The sequence below is a fragment of the Canis lupus genome, chromosome 15 (assembly GCF_011100685.1).
Source record: "Canis lupus familiaris isolate Mischka breed German Shepherd chromosome 15, alternate assembly UU_Cfam_GSD_1.0, whole genome shotgun sequence".
Lineage (NCBI taxonomy): Eukaryota > Metazoa > Chordata > Mammalia > Carnivora > Canidae > Canis > Canis lupus.
Window position 1 is genome coordinate 18,304,558 of NC_049236.1, and position 22,765 is coordinate 18,327,322.

Sequence of the window (22,765 nt, forward strand, 5' to 3'; positions counted from 1 at the left end):
GAAGTATTTCCGGACAGAACGCCCGAAGAGCACGGGACATAAGCAGACAGACGCAGCGCCCTGTGCCTCAAGACACCTGTTTATTGGGGACACAACTCTGCGACAGGGGTGACAGGAATTGTACCAAAAATAGCGACGTCTACAGGGGCCCCTGAAGGGGCTAGAAGGGTACAGTGCCCCCCACCCCCACCCATTGTACAAAAATAAACTCTGTCACCTATGGACCAGCGAAGACCGGCAGAGCGCCTCCTCCCCGGGGGCCAGGCCTGGGCAGCCCGGACCCCGTCCTCCGCTCCTCCCCCCGCCACTGCTAAGGCACTGTGACTCTCCCCTGGGCTGGGTGGGTGCCGCCCGCCCACCCTCCTACGCCCTCCACCCCTCACCTCTGCTCCGCGGGGGCGCGGCTGCGGGCCCCACGCTGCCCCCCGCTGGCTGCTCTACCCACTACCTCTAGGCCCCCCGCCCCCGCGGGGGAGCTCACTACGCTAACCGCCCCTAGGCGGGCTCCCTACCGCTCCTGGGCCCCCGGCAGCCCGGAGCCCTCCTCCCCCTCCTGCGGAGGACTGGGGGGGGTCTCTGCGGACTGTGCGGGGGCGTAGGGCGGGGACGCATCCGCCGGGGGCGGCCGGCGGCCCCGAGCCCGGCGGCTGTGGTGCACTTGCAGGTGCAAGGCCATGAGCTCCGGGGCTCCGGTGGCGAAGGGGCAGAAGAGGCACCGGTGGAGGGCGCCCCCCGGCCCGGCCTCGCCCCCCGGCCCCGCCCGCAGGGACAGGTCCAGGGGTTCGGCCTCACCGCCTCGCCCGTTGCGCAGGGTCCTCCCGGGACTGGCGGGCTTCCGACGGGACCCGGGCGCCGCCGCGCTCGGGGGAGGCCGGGGGTGCGCGGCGCCCTCTGCCCAGGCGGCCGGCTGCGGGGCGGGCTTGGCCCCTGACGGCTGTGCCGAGCCCCGCGGGGAAGGGGGCGGCGGCTCCGGGGGGGGGCCGGGCCCGGCCCCGCTGCGCTGCTCCCGGTGGTGGCGCTGCAGGTGGTACTTGAGCGAGCCGGACTGGGTGCCCGCGTAGTCGCAGTGCGGACACTTGTAGGGGCGCTCGCCTGCGGGAAGGGGCGCCAGGGGTCACGCAGGGCGCCAGCAAGGCTCTGCGTTCTGCTGCCTGCGCGGGGCCCCTCTGGGCCAGAGGAGTCCGCGGCCCACCCCGTCCCCCCTCCGCCCCCCGCAGCCCGGAGGCTGCCCCCCTCACCTGTGTGCACTCGCAGGTGCACCTTAAGGTGATGCGCTGAGCGGAAAGACTTTCCACAGAAGGGGCAGTCCTTCCCCGTGGCTCCGCGGCCGCCTTCGGGCCGAGTCCCTCCAGCTAACAGCCCGTTCTCTTCTGCAACACACAGGTAAGGACACGTCAGAAAGGGCTTGGCCGCCCGCCCCCAGCCGCCCGCCCCTTGGGGATGGAGACAGCGGGGTGGAGGGAGCCTGGGGCGGGGTCTGGTGCTGTGCCCTCCAAAAGTGGCCTCCAGAGGTGGGTTTTTTTTTTTTTTTTCTTTTTTTTTAAAGAATTAAGAGGCAGGCCCTTTCTTACAAAGGAGGGGGCAGGAGCGGGGCGCGATGGGGCCTCCGCGGGCCCCTACGTACCCTGCGCCGCGGGCCTGGCCTGCGCCCCCGCGGCAGGTGCGGCGAGCCCGGGGCCCTCGGCGGGGCGCGTGTGCAGCGGAGCCAGCGGCCCCCCCGGCCTGCCGCGGGCCCAGGCCTCGTCCTCCGCCTCCACCACCTCCTCCTCGTCGTCCGGCTCCTCGGCGCGGGGTCGGCGAGCCCGGGCCGGGAGGGCGGCGGGCGCGGGGCGGAAGCCTGCGAAGCCGCGGCCGGCCCCGGGCTCCGCGCCGTCCCCGTTGGGCCGGGCCTCCCCCGCCCGCAGGCTCAGGTAGCCCAGCAGGCTGGGCGGCTCCCGGCGCTCGGGCGCGGGGGGCGCGGGGGGCGCGGGCGCCAGCAGCAGCGCGGGGCCGAGCGGCTCGTAGGCCAGCAGGCCGAGGTCGGGGGGCTGCGGGGCGCGCGCCGCCGCGGAGGCGGACCCCGCGGCGCGCAGCGGGCCCAGCTTGCTGGCGTGCACCTTCATGTGGTTCTTGAGGAACCAGGGCTCCTTGAAGCAGCGGCCGCACACGGGGCACGCGTGGTCGAAGGAGGCTTGTGCTTGCGCATGTGGCCCTTGAGGAACCAGGACTGCGTGAAGCTCTGGCCGCACACTTGGCAGCGGAACTCCGGGGGCGCGGGGGGCTCCTCGGCGGCGGCGGCGGCGGGGGGGGCGTCGCGCTCGGGCTCAGGCTCGCATGCGGACGCGGACGCGGGGGTCGGCCTGGGCTCGGGCGGCGGCGGCGGCGGGGGCGCCGCGGGGGCGGCCGCCAGGGGGCGCTCGGGGGCGCCGTGGGCCGTCAGGCTGTGGTGCAGCAGCTCCTCCTCCTGGCTGGCGCCGAAACTGCACAGGCCGCACTTCCAGGGCCGATGCAGGATGTGCAGGTGGCGTTCGCGCTCCGCCGCGGTGCGAAACTTGCCTTTGCAGAAGGGACACCGGAAGGCGGACGACGCGGGGGCCTGGGGCCGCGCCGGGCCCTCGGCGGCGGCGGCGGCGGGAGGGGCGGGCTGCACGCCGCCCGCGCTCCGGGCCCTCCCCAGCCGGGCCTCGCGCAGCAGCGCGCGCTCCTCCAGCTCCAGCAGCAGGCGCGCGGCGGGGCTACGCGGGCGCTCAGGCTGGTGCGTGCGCAGGTGCGAGCGCAGGAGGGCGCGCTGCGCGGCGCGGTGCCCGCAGTGCGGGCACTGGAAGGCCTGGGCGCCCGGGTGCGCCCGCAGGTGCAGGGCCAGGATGGAGTTGAAGCGGAAGCGCTTCCCGCACACGGGGCACGGGAAGCGCCTTTCGCCCGCGCGACTCTCCGACCAGCCCACGGCCCCCATCCCTGGAGACCCGGCGCTCACGCCCGGCCCGTTGGAATAGCGCTGCAGATCCAGTTCGCCGTCGAAGGCCGGGGGCGAGGGCGCTAAGTGGCCGCCCGGGGCGCGGGGACGTGAGGCCTGCGGAGACAGATGCGAGGACAGGGGCTGCGGAAGGCAAGGGCGCGGGCGGCCGGCGGCCCCTGAGGGCCCCCGAGGGCCCGAATCCGGGGCACCGCGCGCCCTTCCCACTGCCCTCGGGGGTGGGGGCGGGGGGAGTGGGATGTGGATGCGAGTGGAGCTGTCGGGGCCACAGACAGAACTTCTGAGAGAGGGAGGGAGGGAAGGGGTACAGTTGTAAGTACTTGCAGGTTCAGGCCACAGCTGCTTCACTCACCTCCATGGACCCCCTTCACATTCTTTGGTTCTGGGGAGTGCAGGGAAGAGGAGGAAGAAAAGCTGCTAGTGAAGGCAACAGGTGCTGAAGAGCTAGAGAGACACAGATTTGGAGGTAAAGATGAGCCTTGGTTTTCAGCAGTGGAAAGAGGCACCTCCACCCCCACACTCCTAGCACCCCATACTCCTGCAGCCTATTCCTCTGTTCCCCTTCCTTGCACCAGCAGGAGGGGACTGCTGCCTTCAAAATGTGTGCTCCCTCGTTTGCCCAGGCCACAGGCTCCCTGATAACCCAGATGTCTTGCCCCAAATTATTCATTTTAAGCGCCTAGTCCAAAACCACCACTACCATCACCACCGTCGTCACCAACACCATCACCATCATCACCATCATCACCACCACCACCACCCCCTGGTGGTAGAAACCGTCACAGGATGCCCCTCTCTCTCATTCAAGTTAGGCTATGTAGCTTGATGAGCAAATGGGGGTGGGCCTGCCGTGCTCCCCAGTTATCCAAGTGAGACCAGTTGCTCTCAGACCCCTAACTGACCAGCCAGCCAAACATCCTCCCACACTCCACAGTCCTTCCTTCTGCCCTTATCCTGTCTTTCTGTCTTTTCCCCCTCGTCCTCCCTCCCTCCGCCTGGATTCCTGATCCATTCATTTCCATTCATTACAGAGACTCATTCATGCATGGGAGAGAAACACCTCCCAGCAGCAGAGTCTGGAGACAGACAGAGGGGGAGGGGCATGAAGGGGGAGAGCGCCAGAGGGAGAGGGAATGAAGAGAGAGTTGGGGGAGGAGTGGAAGTTAAGGGGCGCTGCTGGCCTGGGGAAGGGGTTAAAAACTGCAAATACCAGATAGGATTCATCCCCGTGTTTCAAACCTTGCAGCCTGCAGTTTGATGGGGCATCTCAGCCCCTTTGTCCAGGGCTGTTCCGAGGCAGGCTTTCCTCCTCTCTGCAGGGGAGAGGCTCCCTCACACAAGAGGAGGATTACACTGGCTCTGAGCTCAAGAGGCTGGAGTGAGGGACGGGGGGCGGGGCCGGGCCATCTGCACAGATAGGGGCTCAGCACACGCTCTGAGCAGGAAAGGGTTAAAATTCTCCAGGCTGAAATTCCCTGGGCCTGGGATGTGCAGAGCTCCAGTTCTGAGGAAGGAGAAGAGCACTGAGAGGATTGGGGGGGTGGGGGTGGGGGCTCTCCTGATTCTAAGCTGCAGAGGTAAGCATTAGGACTTAGAAGCAACCCCAGAATTAACATTCATGGAAAGAGGCCTGGGGAGGATGCAACAGAAGTCCGCCAGCCTACCTTCCTGCTTACACAAGGAATGGGATCTGGTCGAGCCTGGATGATTGTGGGCCTAACCTATTTTTTTTTTTTTTTTTTTTTTTGCCTGAGATATAAAGAATATTTGAGATATAAAGAACTTCCTTACAATAGGCATTGTGAAACTGAAATGGGTTACTCAGAAAGAAAAGGACTCAAGTATTACTTTGGTTAAGGATTTTTAACAGAAGAGAACTGGGCCAGGAGTCAGCCCGCTTATCAGCAAAGAGAAAAGGCTCTGGAGGTCCAAGGCTTCTTTAATTTTTCACATTTAATGAATGTGATAAGATTCCACGAAGGGCCAGGTACCTGTTACATGTGAAATCTGGGTTAAGGGAATTTTATTAACAGGAGGCTGATTGACAAAGTGTCCTCATTCAAGGGTCAGTAAACCACCTCCACCACCACGTTTAATATTTGTACGTCTGTAGCTCCGAATTAGGGCATCCACCGTCATCTTCTGGATCTTCCAAATAAACCCCTTCCCTGAGACCAAGAGCCCAGCTAAGCTCCGTGGGTAGTGTCATCAAAGGTGAATTAAAGAGTGGGACCAAGGAGTACGAGGCTATTGTGGGGCCAGTCTGACTATTAATAGCCCTGCAACCTTCAGTAAATCACTTGACCTCCAAGTTTACTCATCTGTAAAATAAGGAGGTTGGACTCATTTATATGGATGGTCCCTTCCCACTTGAAAATTTGTGGTTCTGAGTCACGGGACTCTTCTGGACCCCAGAGAGATGTTAAAAACCAATGGTCATCCCTTCAGTACCATGGAGAGTGCAGTGGGCTACCACAGGAGCCACTGTGGCCACCTCGGTACCATAGAAAGGGCGAGCAGGAGCTAGAGGGGCCTCATTTGCCATTTTAGTGCCACAGATAAAGCTCGGAGAAGAGCTAGAGGATTTTTAAGAATTCCTATCTGGGAACCATTGGTGGGGGCTGGTGGGGGAGAAACCAGTGGTACCAGAGGGATTATTTTGGCCTTTTGGATGTCACTGAAAATAGATAAATGTAATAGAAAAAATAGATGTAACTAGAAGAATTTTAATTAGCTCTAAGGAGTGTCCTGACAGTTACAGTTTGTACATCCTGGAATGAGTTACTGAGGCATCGTATTTGGGTCCATCACATTCTGTTGCTCTCCTGGGGATTCCCGGAACATCCTGGTGTACAGCCAATCTGGTATATTCAGAGGAAGCAGATGGTGGGGGAGGAGGGGGGGAGGCTGGGAATACTGCATGGTCATAGCTGACTAACCTATGGGCACATACTCTGATTCTGAGAAGATTCTAGGGCCCCTGAAACTGCCCGTAGGACAGCAAACAAAATACCTCATAGGAGGCTGGACTGCATATAGGGAGCAAGTAGAGTAGAAACAGGGCAAAGCTTCCTCTCTCTAAACAAAACAAAAACAAAAGACCTGCTTTGCACATAGCATTTGCCAGGATGAAAAAAAAAAAAGTGATATATAAGGAGGCCTAAATTGAAGCTGAATTCCCAAGCAGGGAGAGTTTCCCTGGAGGAGGGTAAGCCTCAAATCAACAAAACCCACTTAGACACCTTCCCAGGCCCAGTCAAGACCTCCTGAATCATCTCCACACCAAAGGAGGCCCCAGGCACCAGATCCCATGAGGGGTTTTGTTTGGTTTGGGTTTTTTTTTTTTTTTTTTTGGTTTTGTTTTGTTTTAATAGGAGAGAACACTGACAGGGTCCTAGGTCTAAGAACCGCCTTGGAACCCACGACATGCATGTCCTGCCTGCGGGCAATAATCACACCATTTTCTATAGTCAGGCCCTAAACACCATCCACGAGACTTGGCCAGACAGTAGCACTGACCTACTTTCCACCTCCACTGGGAATCAGGGGTTATGTGGCCCTTATTTGGGTTCTATAAGGATACCAGGCCGGGGTTAGGGATCGGCAATCTTTCCAAAGCAACAGGCCAATTATTTTCATGTGCTGGGAAAGCTGGTGGGGAAGGGGATGTGGACCATCAAACCTTACAGCATTAGGGAGGGCTGGGAGGCTTGGTAAGAAGACTCGGAAACAAGGACACGTACAGAGAAGCATCCGCTGAGTGCGGGACCTCAAAAGATTGTCCCTCCAACCAGGGATTCAAAAGTTTTTAGGGGCAGAGTGTAAGAGGCAGGGATTCAGGACTTCTGAGGCATACTTGTGACTAAACCTCTGTCACTGGTCATTCCTAATACTTGATGTTCTTCCCTCCATTGAGAGCCCCACACCTCTGAGGTCCGCTACCAATTATTATGAACAGTGCACAAGGGGAGGCAAGAAAGAAAGGGGCTTCTTAGGTGGTCTGGAGTCAAGGCCACTTTTATCACAACCACATGCCAGTAGCTCCCTGTTAGGGTCTCCTCTCCACGGCCCTCTGAACCTCCCTGCTCGGGGAGGAACCCTGAATTGACCCCACGTCACAGCATGCCCATCTTTTACACCGAGTTCTTGGTTAAAGCCTCCTTCCCTTCAACCTCACTTTTCTGATTTGGGTGCATGGCACCTCAGTCATGGACTCCAAACATACAGCAAGGGAAGGAGAGGAAGGTACACCTGCTGCCCTACTGCCCCCTGCCCCCACCATAGTGAAGCTTATTCCCCAAGCATGTCCCAACTTGACCTCTCTTCTGAAAGTTCCAGAGGACCCTGATTTGGGGGGAGGCGGCGAGGGGGCCGGCCCTAAGTCCCCTTAGCTGGAGCTGACCCTAGAAAGGTCAGAGTCTTAGCACCCATATGAGCCTCAGTCCTCAGATTAGGGGCTAGTGGGTGTGGGGGGGGCGAGGGGGGGTGGGCAGGGCAGGAGAGCCTCTGGGAAAAACCTCCTTCCCAGAAGCAGGCTGGCAAGTAGGGCAGGACCTGTGATCCCGCACAGGGGATTGTTCCAGCAGCACCCCAGTGCCCTCCCGGGGAGGAGAAGCCAGGAGGAGGATGGGGGGGCAGCGGTGGGAGGCTGGGAGGCCAGGGCTCGCTACCCCGGCCGGGAGAACAAAAGCGGAGTTGCAGCCGCCTCCGCCGCTGCCGCCGGCCGAGCTCTTTGTGACACTTTGTTTGGGACGCGGAGAGGGAAGCACCCCCCAGCCTCGCCCCTCCCCCACCCCGCTCCGGTAGAGTTCGGGTCCCTGCCCCCTCGCCCCGCAGCCCTACCTAAGCCGGGGGGCGCTGCTCCGCTCCGGCTCCCGGCGCGGCCGCCCCGCACCCCCAGGCCCCCCGCGCCCTGCCCTCGCGCCCCTACAAAGCTGCCCGCGCCCCCCCGCCCGCCGCCCCGGCCCCGCCGCCCCGGCCCCCGCCCGCCCCCGCCCCCGCCCCCGGGGCCCCCCAGCGCCCCCGCGCCCGCGGCCGCCGCCCCCACCCCGCCCCCCCGGGAGCTCTGGGCGAAGTTTGCTCGGGGCCGCGCCGGCGCCCCTCCCCCGCCCCCGCCCCCTGCACCTGCTCCGAGCCGGGCGCGCGGGCGGCCCCCCCTCCGCGGGGGGGCGGGGGTGGGGGCGGGGGCGGCGGGGGGGGCCGGCGCGGGGGGAGCGGCTACTCACGGGCCCCGGGCGGGCGGCGGCGGGCGGCGGCGGCGGCGGCGGCGGCGGCGGCGGGCGGCGGGCCGGCGGCGCGGGCGTCAGCGTTACGTGGGGCCGGGGGAGATGCGCCGGGCCCCGGCCCCCCCGCCCCCGGCCCGGCCCCCGCCCCCTCCCCGGTCCCCCGCCCCCGGCCCTGGCCCGCATTGTGTGCGGCGGGAGGCGGCCCGGCCATTAGCATGCGGGGGGCGGCGCGGCGGGGCCGGGGCCGCGCGGGAGCGGGCGCGGGCGCGGGCGCGGGCGGGCGCGGGGCGCGGGGACCCCGGGAGGCGCGCGGGGCGGGCGCGGGGCGGGGGCCGGGGCGCCGCGGCGGGGCGGGGGTGCGACGCACGCTCGGCTCCCCGGGAGGCCGGCGGGGATGCCCAAAGGTCACGCCGTCCTTCCCGGGCCCCCGCGCCGCCCGCCCGCCCCCGCCCCCGCCCCCCGCCCGGACATACCAGGGACGGAGCTGGCTGGGCCGCGCCTTCTGCCCCGACATGCACGGACTCGGGAAGTTCTTCCTGGGGCTTTATCTCGCAGCCTCTCCCTTACAATTTCTGTCTCTCTTTTTGGGGAGGAGGAGGAGGGGCGATGATAAAGATAGTTAATGTCGGCCGTACAAGAAACATTATTAAAGTTACTCCCTGGTCCTTTCTGTTCTTGATAAACAGATCCGGCTCCTTCCTCTCCAGTTCTCCTCTCCATTCCCTAAGTCGCCCTGATGGCTCTTCAATACGACAAATATTTACTGATTGCTTCCTGCTTAGGCACCAGGCACCGTGCTTAGCACCGAGGGGGACGAGCAGAGACGAGGGGCTGGGGGCGCCCGGCCCTGGGCACAGTGCAACCCTGACGGGGCTCCGAATTCCCAGGCGGCGAGCTCAGACCTGATCCATACTGACGGAATGCCCGTTCACACATTTAGTCGGAGAGGATCCTCACAATAACACCCTGGAGGATAAGGCCTGCACTTCCAGGTACGGAAAATGAAGCCAAAGGGTCTCGCCACTGGCCTAGCAGCTCAGGGACCCGCAGAGCAAGCCCGGCATTTCACATGGTCGGGCCACTGCCACCAAAGGAAATTAATGCACATGCGGATTGAGCTGGGAGTAGACTCAGAACTTCTCGGAATCCCTTTAAGTGTGATTCCCACTCCCCAGGAAAAAGGAAGGGACGCAGTGCTCCAGGGAGTGTTGGCCCAGCACCACTTGCTTCCCAGGACCCTGACTGTCAGGACTAACCCCCAGGCGTCTTCTGGCCCCGTCTTCTTCTACCAACAGTAATAATAATAATGTTAATAGCCACTAACAAGTATTGGGCACTTAAGTGGTAGGTGCCAGGCTGAGCTAGTTCACTGCATTTTCTCTTTTAATACGCAAAGCAACTAACTCCTTGAGTGTTGTATAGGCATCCATATTGTTAACTTCCCTTGATAGATAAGGAGACGGAGAGATTAGGTAACTTGCCCAAGGTCATCCGAGGAGATCTGGGATTTGAACACAGGTCTGGTTTTGCTCCAGATCCCAGGCTCGACTCCTTTCCTATTTTTGATCCATGGAGCATATATTCGGGCGCAGCTCAGCTTCTGAATAAGCCTCTGGTATACGGGCATCAGGCATATCTGTGTGAGCTCATCGCATCACTGATGGCTGTTAAGTGCCCACCGCGAGTCAACAAGCCCACACAGTCATGTTGTTAGCCCCCTTTTTATTACTCAGTCTGAACAAACCGAGGTGCAAACAGGTAGAATAATGTACCCAAAGTCACACAGCTGGGAAAGCAACAAAGCTGAGATTCTAGACCAGGTGGGCCTGACTGCAAGGCAACTTCTAGCTCTCAAAAATAGTCATTGCTGCGGTAGTGTCCTGCCCAGGACTGACCATTTGGGGACTATTTTCTAAACGTATCTAGCTGCAAATGAACACTGTAACACTAAAAACAAAAACAAAAACAAAAACCGCCCCGCTATGAACAGGGATCCCCATCTACTAAGTTAGCATCCAGTCCAGAGTAAATCCTTCAAGAAAGGAAGAAGAGAGGGGGAAACTGTCCAGAAAGTGAGAGACAGGAAGCCAGGGGAATTAAACCTTGCCTGGTCTTGAGACAACACTGCAAGTAGTAATGACAAGGGACCAATCCAGACCGTAATATGGGATTTCCCTGGGGAACAGCAGGTAATTTGAGGAGGAAGCAAAAAAGGAGAACAACTAGATGGAAATAGGGGAAAACTGGGGCCCGTGGTGGTAGTGTCCATGGGGATGGGGTGAGCCGTCAGAAGACCCACAGATGGGCAGAAGCAGGACAGAGCAAGGCAGAGCTGCGTGCTTTGTGGAACGACCCAAGGCTGGTGCCTGCCCATGGCCGCTCCCTGGAACCTTAGGCCCTCGTGGGGACCTTTGCCCCACCCCACCCAGCCTTGACAGCCTGTCTCTGCCAGGACAAGTTTGTGGTCTGCTCTGAGCTACCGGACCCTGCCAGGAGCTCCAGGCCCTGTTGGGTCCCATCCCTTTGGAGTAGCATCTTCAGACCAGGTAGGTCTGAGGCCCTGAGCCTCAACTCCCCGGATTTTGGAAGCGGGCAAAGGGACAGCTGAAAGAGATGTTGCCGCACGTCCTATCTGCTGATAGGCGCCACGATGCATTTCTCCCAGCCTAGGAAGCACTGAACTCCAGTGGGCAAGGGAGCCATGGAGGAGAGAGCTGCTCGGCGGGAGCAGGAGAGCTCCAGTCTTCGTCTGGAAAAGCTACAGCACTGGGCACGGCACAGGCAAAATGGGCACCTCTTGGCGCTGGCGGTGAGGCCAGGCTGCCCCGCCTCAGGCTTTAGAATGTCCAACTGTAGCCCCAATTCAGTTGTATCCATGTTTAGGGAGCACCCACCGCATGCCTGAAGCTGTGCTAGTGTCTGAGTGGGAGGAGGGTGGAGAAAACGTAGAATAATGAAGCAAGACCCTTAGTCTCCAATTAGATCCCATCATGTGGGGAAAACACATAGTTAAGTAACTAGGACACGAGGCACAAACACTAAAGAATACCCCATTCCTTCACTTGCCCTTGGTTGACTGCGTTCCGCCCACCTGCATTCCTCCCGCTTGCGGATCCCTGGATGCCCTTCACATGCCCCGCGTGTGGCCTCCAGGTGAGCCAGCTGTGGCTGGCAGTGGCTGTGGTGCCACTTGCTGTCTCCGTGGCCTGCCTGAACTCTGCTTGTCACATGGCCACCGCACTGCCACTCGGGCCTGGGGCACTGGTAAGAGCCATGGCAAGGGAGGGTGGAAGGAGGGTCCTGGAGGCCCCTCCTCCCTGAAGCCAGAGCTCAACACTTGCCTTCCCCACCATTCAGGGTCTCCTCACTGGGATTGCTACCCTTGAGCTGCGCCGAGCACCTCGCCTCTGGAAGGTGAGAGGGCACAGGATGCGGCACTGTTCTCCCAACACACCACACACACACACACACACACACACACACACACACGCACACCACTCAGGCCGGGAAGTGACTGAATGTTAACAAACCCTGAGCTCTCTGCCCCTGACCCGCCTAACAGACTGAGGAGGTAACGCAAGAAAGTTAGAGGCCCGATGGCCCCGTTTAGAGATGGAAGAAGAGGAGTCGAGTTTTGTGTTGGGGCTCAGCTGCAGGTGGGGCTTGGGGCTCCCAGGAGTCTCCTAGGCCGGGCAGGGCTGAGCTGGCTCACTGGCAGGTGCAGACCATGATGATACTCAACATCTTCAGTCTGATCTTGGGCTTCATCGTGGTGGTGGTCGAGGTGATGAAGACAGCCTTGGGGCCTGCCCCAGCTGCCCTGTCCCAGGTACAGGTGAGTGAAGGAGAAGGTGGGAGGAGGAGGTGAAGAGGGAATGGGGCAGGGGCAAACAGGTGCTGGCTTCCCTGTAGTATCCTCAACCTGTCTACCTGCAGCTGGCGGGCTTGCTGGTGCTGGAGCTCAGTACTGAGGCCTTCACCCTAGGGGGAGTGCTGGTCTCCGCATACTCGCTCTTCCTGCTGAATCAGAGGAAGCCAGGATGCTGCAGGAGCCAGAGTCTGCACTACCGGGAGCTGCAGGAGGTACTGAGGGCAGGGAGGAAAGTACAGAGCAGTTAGCTAGCAAATGATTATTTTATTTATTTTTTACTGGCTATCATGGTCAGTGGCGCTGAAGGAAGAATAATGGGGCTAGTGGGGGGTAGAAAGGGGGAAGGGGTCACAGCCTGCAACGGATTGGTTTTCTGGCTTTAGGCGTTTCCTCCGTAGTGGTGGGGAAGAGGGAACTGGGTATCTAAATGGGTGGGACTAGAAAGGCGGGAGACCATTAGGGAGCTGCCTAAGTATTGGAAGGACTGTGGGAACAAGGAAAAAGAAATGGAAGAAAAAGAGGAAGTTGTTTCTCTGGGATCCCTCCTTTCTCACCCCTACAGTTTGCTCCCCTCCCAACCGTCTGGTTTGTAGGATCTCCCTGAGTTGGAGGAAGTTGCCGGTCCGGAGGACGGTCCCATGGTGGCTGGCACAACAAACGCAACAAGCGGGTGAGCTGGCCGGGAGGCCGGCGGTCGGGCTCGGCTGCCCCGCGGGAGCCCAGCGTCCTCCGACCCTCCTGCCCCGACTGCACACCGACTGCACTCCGCGGGGCCGGCTGGGGTCCCCTGGACCCGCCTGAAGTCCAGGCAGAGCCTTCAGGTTCCGTGCGCCTAGGCCCCGCTCTTGCCGTCCCCGCCAGGGATGCCGCACCCGGGGCAGGGTCTCCGCAGGGTGTCCTCCGGCGTCCCCCCACTGCCCCGAAAGGCTCCCCGCCTGCAGGGCGTCCTTCACACAGGCTGCACCCCTGTGCCCCCTTCCACCCCTGCCCGCCCCGCCCATCGCCTCCCCTCGCAGCCTCGCGCCCGCCTCATCCCCCCCCCCCTCTTCTGTCCGCCTCTCGCTATCCCACCCACCGCAAGCCCGGGGAAATCGAGTCCCTGGGTGCTTTAGTTTGCCCCCTTCGATCCGGTTCCTCGCTCCTCTCGCGAAGACTACAAGTCCCAGGATGCCCCTCGCCGCCCCGGGGCCTGCCGGGAAATAAAGAGCCTCCCCTCCGGGAAGGGGGCGCTATGTGTCCGCGGCGCGACGCGAGGCGCTCCGGTCGGGGTCTAGCCGAGTCTCCGCGGACGCGACCACTGGCCCCGCGTGCGGGGGAAGCCCGGCGGGGTGTCGTGCGCGGGGGCGCCGCCGCCCTCCCTCCGGCCGCCTGGGGCCCGCGGGCTGGGGACGGGCCCTCCGCGGAGCCGGGTTCCCCCCGCGCACGGAGCCCGGATGCGACGTCCTGAGACTCGGAGCGCGCGCGAGAAAGGGCTCGGGGCTGATGAGTCAGGAGCCCGGGGCCCGCCCTCCCTGCGTCCCTCCCTCCGCGGCGCCCGCGGGCCGGGCGGGCACGGGCGCCCCGAGCTGCGGCTTCCCCGCCTCTCGCGAGCCCGCGCCGCCGCCGCCCTTCCTCTCCGCGGCGGGAGGTGCACTGCGCAGGCGCGGCCTCGCGCGGCCCCGCGACCTTTGACCCCGGCCGCCGTCGGGTCCGGAAGCGCAGCCCCCGCAGCGTGGAACCTTTGCACGTGTGCAAAGCCGGCGCCCGACGGGGGCCGCGGCTGGAGCCCTGAGAGAACTCACCCCGGAGGCGAGCGCCCCGCACGCATTATCGTTCCCACGTGAGGAGGCTGCCGTCCCCAGAGCGCGGCGCCTGCAGCGCTGAGGCGAGAGCGCGGCCTGGCTGCCCGGCCCCGGCATTGTGGGGCGCCCGCAGCGGCGCGGCCGGGACACCTGGGAGAGGGCCCGCGCCCCGTGACAAGGTCGCGCGAGCACCAGTGGGTGGAGACAGCCCGGGATTAGGCTCTTGAGTGGAGAGAGCCGGAAGCGGGCCACCCCCTTCCCTCCTCCCGGGCCGGGCACCGCGGAGCCCCCGTGCGCGGGGCACGGGAGTCGGAAGACGGTGGCAGAGGAGGAACGGGGTGATGAGCCCGCCCGGCGGCCTGTCTCGCAGACACGCGCGGCAGCTCATGGCGGGCTCCTCAGAGGCCCGGGCTGCGTCCTAGCGCTGGCAGCAGGTCAGTGCCCCGCAGAGGACTCGGTCGGTCACGTTAGTCCAGGCCGTGCTTTTGTAGCAGGCCCCAAACCTTTTTTAGTTTTTTTGTTTTGTTTTTTTTTTCCCCTAAGCAAGCTCTGTGGCCAGCGTGGGGCTCGAACACACACGTCGGGGATTCCAAGTCGCACGCCGGGGCCCCCGACAACGCCCACGTCACGCGTCCCACTGCGCGTCCGCAGGAGCCCGGCCGGGCGCTCTGCTACCTGAGGCGCCTGCGGCCTGGAGCCCCCACCCACGCGCGTGCGTGAGGTGAGCCTGCGTGGTTCCCGCGCTCAAACACTTCTGCCTCCTCAGGACGCCCCCGGTTGTCGGTTGTCGGCCAGGGCGCGACCTCCAGCCACACCCAACCGCGAGGCAGCCGGTTCAAATGCCTGGGAGAAGGGGAGCAAAATCATTTCCTTAAAAAAAAAAAAAATGTTAATCGTTCCTGGTGATTCTTGAACAGCTCAGCCCTTGGACCTCTCCTCTGCTCCCGCCCATACCTACCTCTTCGGTTCTGTTCCCTAAACGACAAAATGGAATTCCCACTAGAAACGTTGCCATGAAATAATAATGATAATAATAATAAGACTGGGAGTTAGGAAATTTGAGATTCTGGTTTTGTTGTGTGGGTTTGCGCAAGTCGACCTCTCTGAAGTGCTCCTCGCGTGCTTGGAGATTATAATCGTAGTATTTATCCTCTACATTCCCGGAGCATCGGGGCTAACATAGAATCACACACGGGAAAATGGTTCCAAAGGATAAGGCAACTTCGGAGGTTGAAAATAAATTGCCGATAGGGATGAGGAGTAGTGAAAATGAGTGAGACAGATTGCGGATGATGTAACAGGAATTGGTGGGAACTGTGGCGAACTAGAGCGCACACAGTCTGCTTCAAGATTTTACACCCCCTCGGCTCCACCCAATTACTGCCACGTGGGCCTGTGGGCCTGGTGTTGGCATAGTTCCAGTTTTCCTAGAAAAGCCAGAAATTCTGACTAGTTATTTCTGTTTAAAAGATTATATTAAAAAAAAAAATGATTTACCGAGAGACAAAGAGCATGAGCCCAGGGAGTGCGGGGGATGGTCAGAGGGAGAGGGGGAAGCAGACTCCTCACTGAGCAGGAAGCCCGATGCGGCTTGGGCCCAGGAACCCGAGATCATGATCTGAGCTGAAGTCAGACACCTAATGGACTGAGCCAGCCAGGCACCCCAGAAATTCTGACTTTTTAAATGTGAACTCTTCTGATTTTAAAATGTTGAGAATGAATTTTTCTTAAACTGAGGGCCAGGGTCAGCCTGTTGTCCTTCAATTGTAGGCTCTTCCTTATTCAAGCTGATGATAGGAATTCTTATGTTTTGGGTGTACAATGCTTTTTGGAGGCCTCTCCCGAAATTCAAGTCTTGGAGAGGTTTAATGTTACCTTCTTAACCTTTTTTTTTATTTTTTTTTTAAAGATATCATTTATTTATTCATGAGATACACAGAGAGAGAGAAAGAGGCAGAGACCCAGAGAAGCAGGCTGCATGCAGGAAGCCTGAAGTGGGACCTGATCCCAGGACTCCAGGATCACGCCCTGGGCTGAAGGCAGGTGCTAAACCACTGAGCCACCCAGGGATCCCCTTAACCTTTTTTTAAATCAGTATCTGTCTATGGCATTGATCCTCGGGGAGAGGGCATTTTGCCCACTAGGGGTTACTTGGCAATGTCTAGAGATACTTCCGGTTGTAAGGAGTGGGTGTTGGGAGTGAGGGGTGGTGGGGCTAGGGTTTATAATGCAAAGAGCATTAGGTGATTCAACAAGTCAGAAGACCAGAGATTTAAGGCCCAGCGCTTGCTACCAGTGCCCACACCCTGGGCACCGTCCTCTCGCAGCCGAGAGACGTTATCTGAGGTCCTGTGATCCCCATTGTCCCCCCACCTACTGCCTCTGCCCGAAGTCCCTGGCAGCTCCAGGGAAGCCTTCTGCCCTGGGCAGTGCTTCCCAGCCAGCACCCTGCTGACCCTTCATCAGCTCGGCAGCCTCGGTGGAAGTCACTCCCGTTTCACTTGAATTACCACCCTATCAGAATGCCACAGAAAGAAGCGGCTGGGACAAGGTTCCTGCGGCCTCGGCTTTCCAAGGCCTCCACCCCTGCCCGTGCCTTGCCTGGAGAAATACCCGATTCAGGTGTGACTTCACATGCAGCTGGGTTCGCTGGTAGCTGGGAAATCGCCTTGGTGGTGAATTTTGCCCTCCTTTCTTTGCAGCGCAGGCCTTTATTCTGGCCTTGGATACGAGCTTACAGACCCCGGCCAGGGGTCTCCCATGAAAGACCTGCTCTTGCACAGGGCTGGGGGCGGGCCTGGGCTGTGTCCTCTGCTGCCACCTCGTGGCCCCCGGGCTGCCCAGGTCGCGGTCTCGCCCAGGCATCCCCACAGGGTCCCCGCGAACAGTCTTCGTGGCCTGGGCCCTCCGCGAGGCCTCCCCTGCAGGGGGTCCCCCAGGGCGTCACCCTGGGACCCTGGCGAGCCTGCAGCTGCTGGGCAGAAGCCCTGGAGGCAGTGACCCCGGCTGCCAGCGATATCAGAGCTCACCTTGCCCGCCTGGCCTGGGTGTGCCCTCCCCCGGGGCTGGGGCACCCTACTCTTGGGGAAAAGAGGCTACCTTGGTGGCCTTCTGGATTTCTTTTTCTCACCAGGCCCATCTTGTGTTGCTCTGAGTCCACGGCCTTCACCTTGGCTTGCCCAGCCCATGCTTCCTCAACATGGTATTTGTCTTTTGGTTTTGTTTCTTTGTAAGGATTTTATTCATTTATTTGAGAGAGAGAGAGCTCAAACGTCGGGTAGGGGCAGAGGGAGAGGCAGACTCCGCGCTGAGCAGGGAGCCCGAACCTGGGCTCCATCCCAGGCCCCCGAGATCATGACCTGAGCCCAGGTCCGATGCTTAAGGGCTTGAGCCACTCAGGCGCCCTCAAGTTCAGGATTCGATTGATAGCTTGAGCAGGACTGTAGCAGTGTGGTCGCAGGGAGGCAATGTTTCCTATAAACATGACAGGGTCTGCGCACTGTACTGATCAGAGGTCCCTCCCCAGGGTCCAGGGACTCTGGACTACTGGTGACCGAGTAGGGACTCCACAAGAGGGAAAAGCAGAAAGCATTTTTAGTTGGTGCTAATTTTTTATTCATTATAATACTGTGTTAAAACCTTCCAGTTGGGACACCTAGGTGGCTCAGTGGTTGGACATCACTTTTTTAAAGAGATTTTATTTATTTTTTCATGAGAGACATAGAGGGACAGAGACACAGGCAGAGGGAGAGGCACACTCCATGCAGGGAGCCCGATGCGGGACTTGATCCGGGGTCTCCAGGATCATACCTTGGGCCGGAGGCAGATGCGCAACCCCTGAGCCACCCGGGCATCCCATAAACTCTTTAAAAAAAAAAAAAAAAAAAAAAAACACCTTCTGGTTGCCAAAGCAAATTTGTAAAACTGTCCCTCGGTTGTTGTCTCCTCCCATATATTTTCCATATGCTCACCTTTTATAGAAAGCCCTCATTATACCACAACCCCATTAATAGGGGTAAATGTGTAAAAATTCGGGGTGGGGGGCTTCTGTGGGGGCTCCTGGGGTGGGGGCCTCTTTCAGCAGGAGTCATGATCTCCAGGTCCTGGGATCAAGCCCAAGTGGGGCTCCCTGCTCAGCAGAGAGTCGGCTTCTCTCCCCCTCCCCTTGCTCATGCTCTCCCTTTCTCTCTCAAATAAATAAATAATATCTTTTTTAAAAATTTCAAGGGGAAGAATCTCCTTGCATAATTTCCTAGGGCCTCAGGCTGCGGATAGCGTCCTACTGAGCCTGTGTGTAGTGCTTCTCTTTAAAAGTGAGATGCTACTTACTTAATGGGAGTTGTCTTCTGTTTCTTTTGTTTTTCCTTCTTTGTATATATTTTTTCCACCTTATTTATATTTTAGATTAATTCTACTTATCATCTGAATCTTTATTTTTATCAGAAACTTTTCCTATGTTCTGTCCAAAGTAATGAGTTGTCTTTGTTGATTCTTGGGTGTTTTTCCTTGCCTTTATAAAGTTTTCTTGTTTTATTTATTTTTTTAAAAGACTTTACTTATTTATTCCTGAGAGACACACAGAGAGAGGCACAGACACAGGCAGAGGGAGAAGCAGGCTCCATGCAGGGAGCCCAGTGTGGGACTCAATCCCGGATCTTCCAGGATCATGCCCTGGGCCGAAGGCAGTGCTAAACCGCTGAGCCACCCAGGCTGCCCAGTTTTTTCTTGTTTTAAATGTTTTCACCCAAATCCAAGTCCCCAAGATAATTTAATTTGTTTTGCTTCTCTATAATTATTTGTACCCTTTATGTATGAAGAAAATGCTAGAGACTCACACTTAAGCTTTAGATAAAGCTAGAGGACTCAAAGTCATGGCCTAGGAGAAACAGGATTGATGTCTTTATAAATCTCAAAGATAGGGCAGCCCCGGTGGTGCAGCGGTTTAGCACCGCCTGCAGCCCAGGGCGTGCTCCTGGAGACCCTGGATCGAGTCCCACATCAGGCTCTCTATATGATGCCTGCTTCTCCCTCTGCCTGTGTCTCTGCCTGTTTCTCTGTCTCTATGAATAAATAAATAAAATCTTTAAAATATTGGGATCCTTGGGTGGCACAGCGGTTTGGCGCCTGCCTTTGGCCCAGGGCACGATCCTGGAGACCTGGGATCGAATCCCAAGTCGGGCTCCCGGTGCATGGAGCCTGCTTCTCCCTCTGCCTGTGTCTCTGCCTCTCTCTCTCTCTCTCTCTCTCTCTCTCTCTCTCTCTGTGTGACTATCATAAATAAAAAAATAAAATAAAATAAAATATATATAAATCTCAAAGATAATTATGATGAAGCTGAGAAGCAAAGCTGGGTCCAGTGGTTACTTGTTACAGAGAGGCCAATTTTAGATCAAAAAAGAGAAAAACCTGAAAACTTTTCAAAAGAATGAGCTGCTTTGAACTTGGCTCTCAACCTCTGGATATGTTAGAGGTGTTCTGTGCTATATACTCTCACTGATAGGTCGTTGAAGCAACTATTTAAACATCGACTGAATGTTCAGAACAGATGACTTTTAATTTCTCTTCCAACAATAGGATTTGGCTTATCAGCACGGGTGTTTTAATTGACATCCATACTCTCATCAGAATGACTGGCTCTGGGCATAATTGTAAAGTAAGGTGTCAAGTATTCGTCTAGTCCCTAGAACAGAGTTTATCAACCATGGTCCTACCGACTTTTGGGCCAGATAACTCTTTGTTGTGAAAGGCTGTCCCTGGGAACGCAGAATGCTTCCCAGCAGCCCTGACCTCTAACCACTAGATACCAATAGCACTCCTCCCACAAGTCATGACCATCAAAAATGTTTCAGGCTTTGCCAAATGTCCCCTCCTGCTTAAAAACCACTCCCTCAGAGAGATACGATATGAGGGATTTCAAGAACTTAAGTCTAACTTCCCCAACATTCTTATACTGAAAAGGAGGAGACCTACAAAGATCAACAAGAACCATATCACACATCCCAAGCCTGAAATCCTACCCCCGTCGTCTGCCTCTTATTCCCCTTTCTGAATTTTTTGTTCCTTTATTAAATTTTCTCTCTCTTTTTTCACCCAAATTTTCTATCTTAACCAGTACTTCTACTTGGCCACACAAGCTGAAAGCTAAGCTCGATGCCCTCATTTCCTGTAGCCAAATGCTCATTTTCTAGAGATTCTCCTGCTCCTGAATCAGTTCTGTCCACCACCACTGCCCCACGTCAGGCCCTCACTGCCCTTCACCCAGACCACGGGAAGAGCCTCCTTACAGGTTTCTGTGCCTCCGCGCTTGCTCTTCTCAGATAAGTCTTGCTTGTAGCCACATGAATGTGACCACATGGCTTCCCTGCTGAAAAGCCCTTCAGTCACCCCGGTCATCTACAAGATCAGGTCCAGGTTTTTTAAAACGGCTCAATGCCTCCAGTGGCCTGGCCTTTGCCTGCCTTTCCAGGGCCATCTCCCACATCCTCTCCCTTCATTCTTCAATGAGAGCAATCTGAGAAGATGCCATTGGGTGCAGCCTAAACATTAAAAAAAAAAAAAAAAGTCCAGATAAATGTATATGATAGACCCTTCCACCCCATCTTTGCACTTCACGCTCTCCCTCTTTATTGTCTTTCTAATTAGCCCAAGGATGATGATGTGATGATAATGATGACAACAAGGAGGACAACGATGACAGCATTGGCTCAGTGATAGGCAGCGTCGGGGCGGAGGGGGGTCACTGCTGTTTGTGGCATCCACTACTGAAAAATCAAAACAAAACACTAGTAGGAAAAAAAAAAAAAAACACTAGTAGGGGAGCACCTGCCTAGCTCAGTTGGAAAAGTGTGCAACTCTTGATCCCAGGGTTGATTTCAAACCCCATGGTGGGTGTTTAGATTGCTTAAATAAATTAAAAAAAAAAAAAAAAAACACTAGTAGGAAGTGAAAGCCATATCATGAAAAAATAACTAAGTCAAAACGTCTTGCTTTAGCACATATATTTCTTTCTTCTGTGCATTATTTAAGCTGTTGTTTCTATTCTCAGCTCTACACCAGCGCTTCACAACTGCTACTGATCCTTCGGGACTCAGCTGAATCCTAACCTACTTTGGGAAGCTTCCCTGACCTCTCCCACCACCACCCAGACTATAATTCTTCAATGCTCCCTTAACGCACTATACACATTGTTCTAGACTTCCAACATTTTATTGTGAAGGGGATCAGGATGGGCCACCCCAAAATATGCCACATCAGCATAAGGATTGTTTTGAGCTAAAGGCAAATAAGCAGAAAACTCAGAACTCTCTGCCTTCCCCCATCTGCCTAAAAGTAGGACAAAAAGCTCTGTTCGGGAAGATATTCCTCCTCCAGCAAGACAAGGAAAAACAGCCATTCTCGTGGCAGCCAGCCAGCACCCTGATGGGTCCTGCACAAACAAACCTTACTGAGATAACCGTTCTCTTCCAACAATTTTCCTCATATATTTCCTTTACTACAACTTACATGCCCTAGAAACCCAAACTCCTTTCTCCTTGATCTTGTCACTTCTCCATAATTTCTCACTCTTTATTAGAATGGCATATGATGCCCTGAATCTAATCTCCTCTTTGGGTCTCTGTTTCTTCTCTATGAAGGCTCTCTGTGCACATAAAAATTAAAATATTAACATCAAAATTTGTATGCCTTTTCTCTCCTGTTAATTTGACTCCTGTCAACTTAATTTGCAAGCTTCAGCTACTAAGCCTACGAAGACAGAGAAAAGTTTTATTTTTCTTTCCCTACAAGTGAAATGATCATTTATGTGTCCACCTTTGAAGCAAGAACTATGTTTTACAATTCTTCACAGCCCCAGACTTAGCCAAGTGAATGACGTAGAGGAGACATTCAATGTTTACCGAACAAATGAGTAAATAGACTGAGTCAGAAGGAACCTTAAACCATTCCACTCAACATACAGACTCCTGTGCGGTATTCTGACTTCTTCAGTCGCTAAAACATTAACAATGAGCGTGCCACTGGAGGAAATCATTCAAATGTGGCAGCTGGTGCCACAGCGAATTCATGATCTCAAACTGGAACGAGATCTGGAGGCTGCACCATAATGCGGCTACTGGCAGCTCTCAGCTTCCACAGCTGCTACTTCCAGTTTTTCACCTTGTTCGGTAACCGTAGTTACTGCAAAGTGCATCTGGAAGAATAAACAAATGATGAAAGGGGGAGGAAGAAAGGAGGGAGGAGATAGGGCTTCTAATAGGAAGAATAATAAGGTGAGACCTGGTCTATCAGCTATTAATGTATATTATAAAGATAAAAAATTAAAACAGTGTGGTGTTGGCACCAGAATAGACAGAATGGAACAAAATAGAATAAAAAATAGAACTCAGGGAGGCATGTCTGGCTGGCTTGGTTGAGCGTGAGATTCTTGATCTTAGTCTTGAGTTCAAGCCCCATTTTGGGTGTAGAATTTATGCTAAAAAAAAAAGTTTTTTGTTCTTAGATTTTATTTATTCATGAGAGACACAGAGACACAGGCAGGGGGAGAAGCAGGCTTCCTGCGGGGAGCCCGATGCGGGACTCGATCCCGGGACCCCAGGATCACGCCCTGAGCCAAAGGCAGACACTCAACCTCTGAGCCACCGAGGCATCTCTAAATTTTTTTTTTTTTTTTTTTTTTTTTTTTTTTAAGATAGGGCACCTAGGCAACTCAGTTGGTTAAGCATCTGCCTTTGTCTCAGGTCATGATCTCAGGGTCCTGGGATGGAGCCCTGTGTCAGGCTCCAGGCTCAGAGGGGTCTGCTTCTCCCTCCTTTCCCCCAACCTCTCCCCTCCATGTGCACACTTACTCTTTCTCTCAAAGAAATAAATACATTAAAAAGAAAACAAATGAAAAGTTAAAGGAGGATGACAGAAAGTGACATATTGCTCAAAGATTGTT

General features: G+C 56.8%; 2 protein-coding genes across 5 annotated transcripts; one reads left to right on the forward strand and one right to left on the reverse strand.

The window, feature by feature from the left end:
- Positions 1-59: 59 nt before the first annotated feature.
- On the reverse strand, positions 60-13,016 carry ZNF219 (zinc finger protein 219). The gene is given in 7 exon segments (XM_038558446.1): positions 60-1,092; positions 1,239-1,370; positions 1,625-2,170; positions 2,173-3,049; positions 3,306-3,397; positions 8,652-12,264; positions 12,604-13,016. Coding segments are annotated over 5 exon segments (2,145 nt in total). The 5' UTR covers positions 3,312-3,397; positions 8,652-12,264; positions 12,604-13,016; the 3' UTR covers positions 60-508.
- TMEM253 (transmembrane protein 253) lies at positions 7,653-21,504 on the forward strand. Of its 4 annotated transcripts, none has more exons than XM_038558447.1 (10): positions 7,653-7,755; positions 8,961-9,170; positions 10,631-10,724; positions 10,844-10,987; positions 11,332-11,442; positions 11,536-11,592; positions 11,897-12,013; positions 12,115-12,261; positions 12,643-12,719; positions 14,374-14,892. In XM_038558447.1, the coding sequence occupies exons 4-10, from the start codon at positions 10,880-10,882 to the stop codon at positions 14,507-14,509; spliced, it is 753 nt and encodes a 250-aa protein (XP_038414375.1). In that variant the 5' UTR covers positions 7,653-7,755; positions 8,961-9,170; positions 10,631-10,724; positions 10,844-10,879; the 3' UTR covers positions 14,510-14,892. The 4 variants fall into 4 exon arrangements, with proteins under 4 accessions (XP_038414375.1, XP_038414377.1, XP_038414376.1 ...); XM_038558449.1 differs by lacking the exon at positions 7,653-7,755 and adding an exon at positions 20,876-21,504 and having other exon boundaries at positions 8,639-9,170; positions 14,374-14,551; XM_038558448.1 differs by lacking the exon at positions 7,653-7,755 and adding an exon at positions 15,740-15,797 and having other exon boundaries at positions 8,639-9,170; positions 14,374-14,551.
- The last annotated feature ends 1,261 nt before the right edge of the window (positions 21,505-22,765 follow it).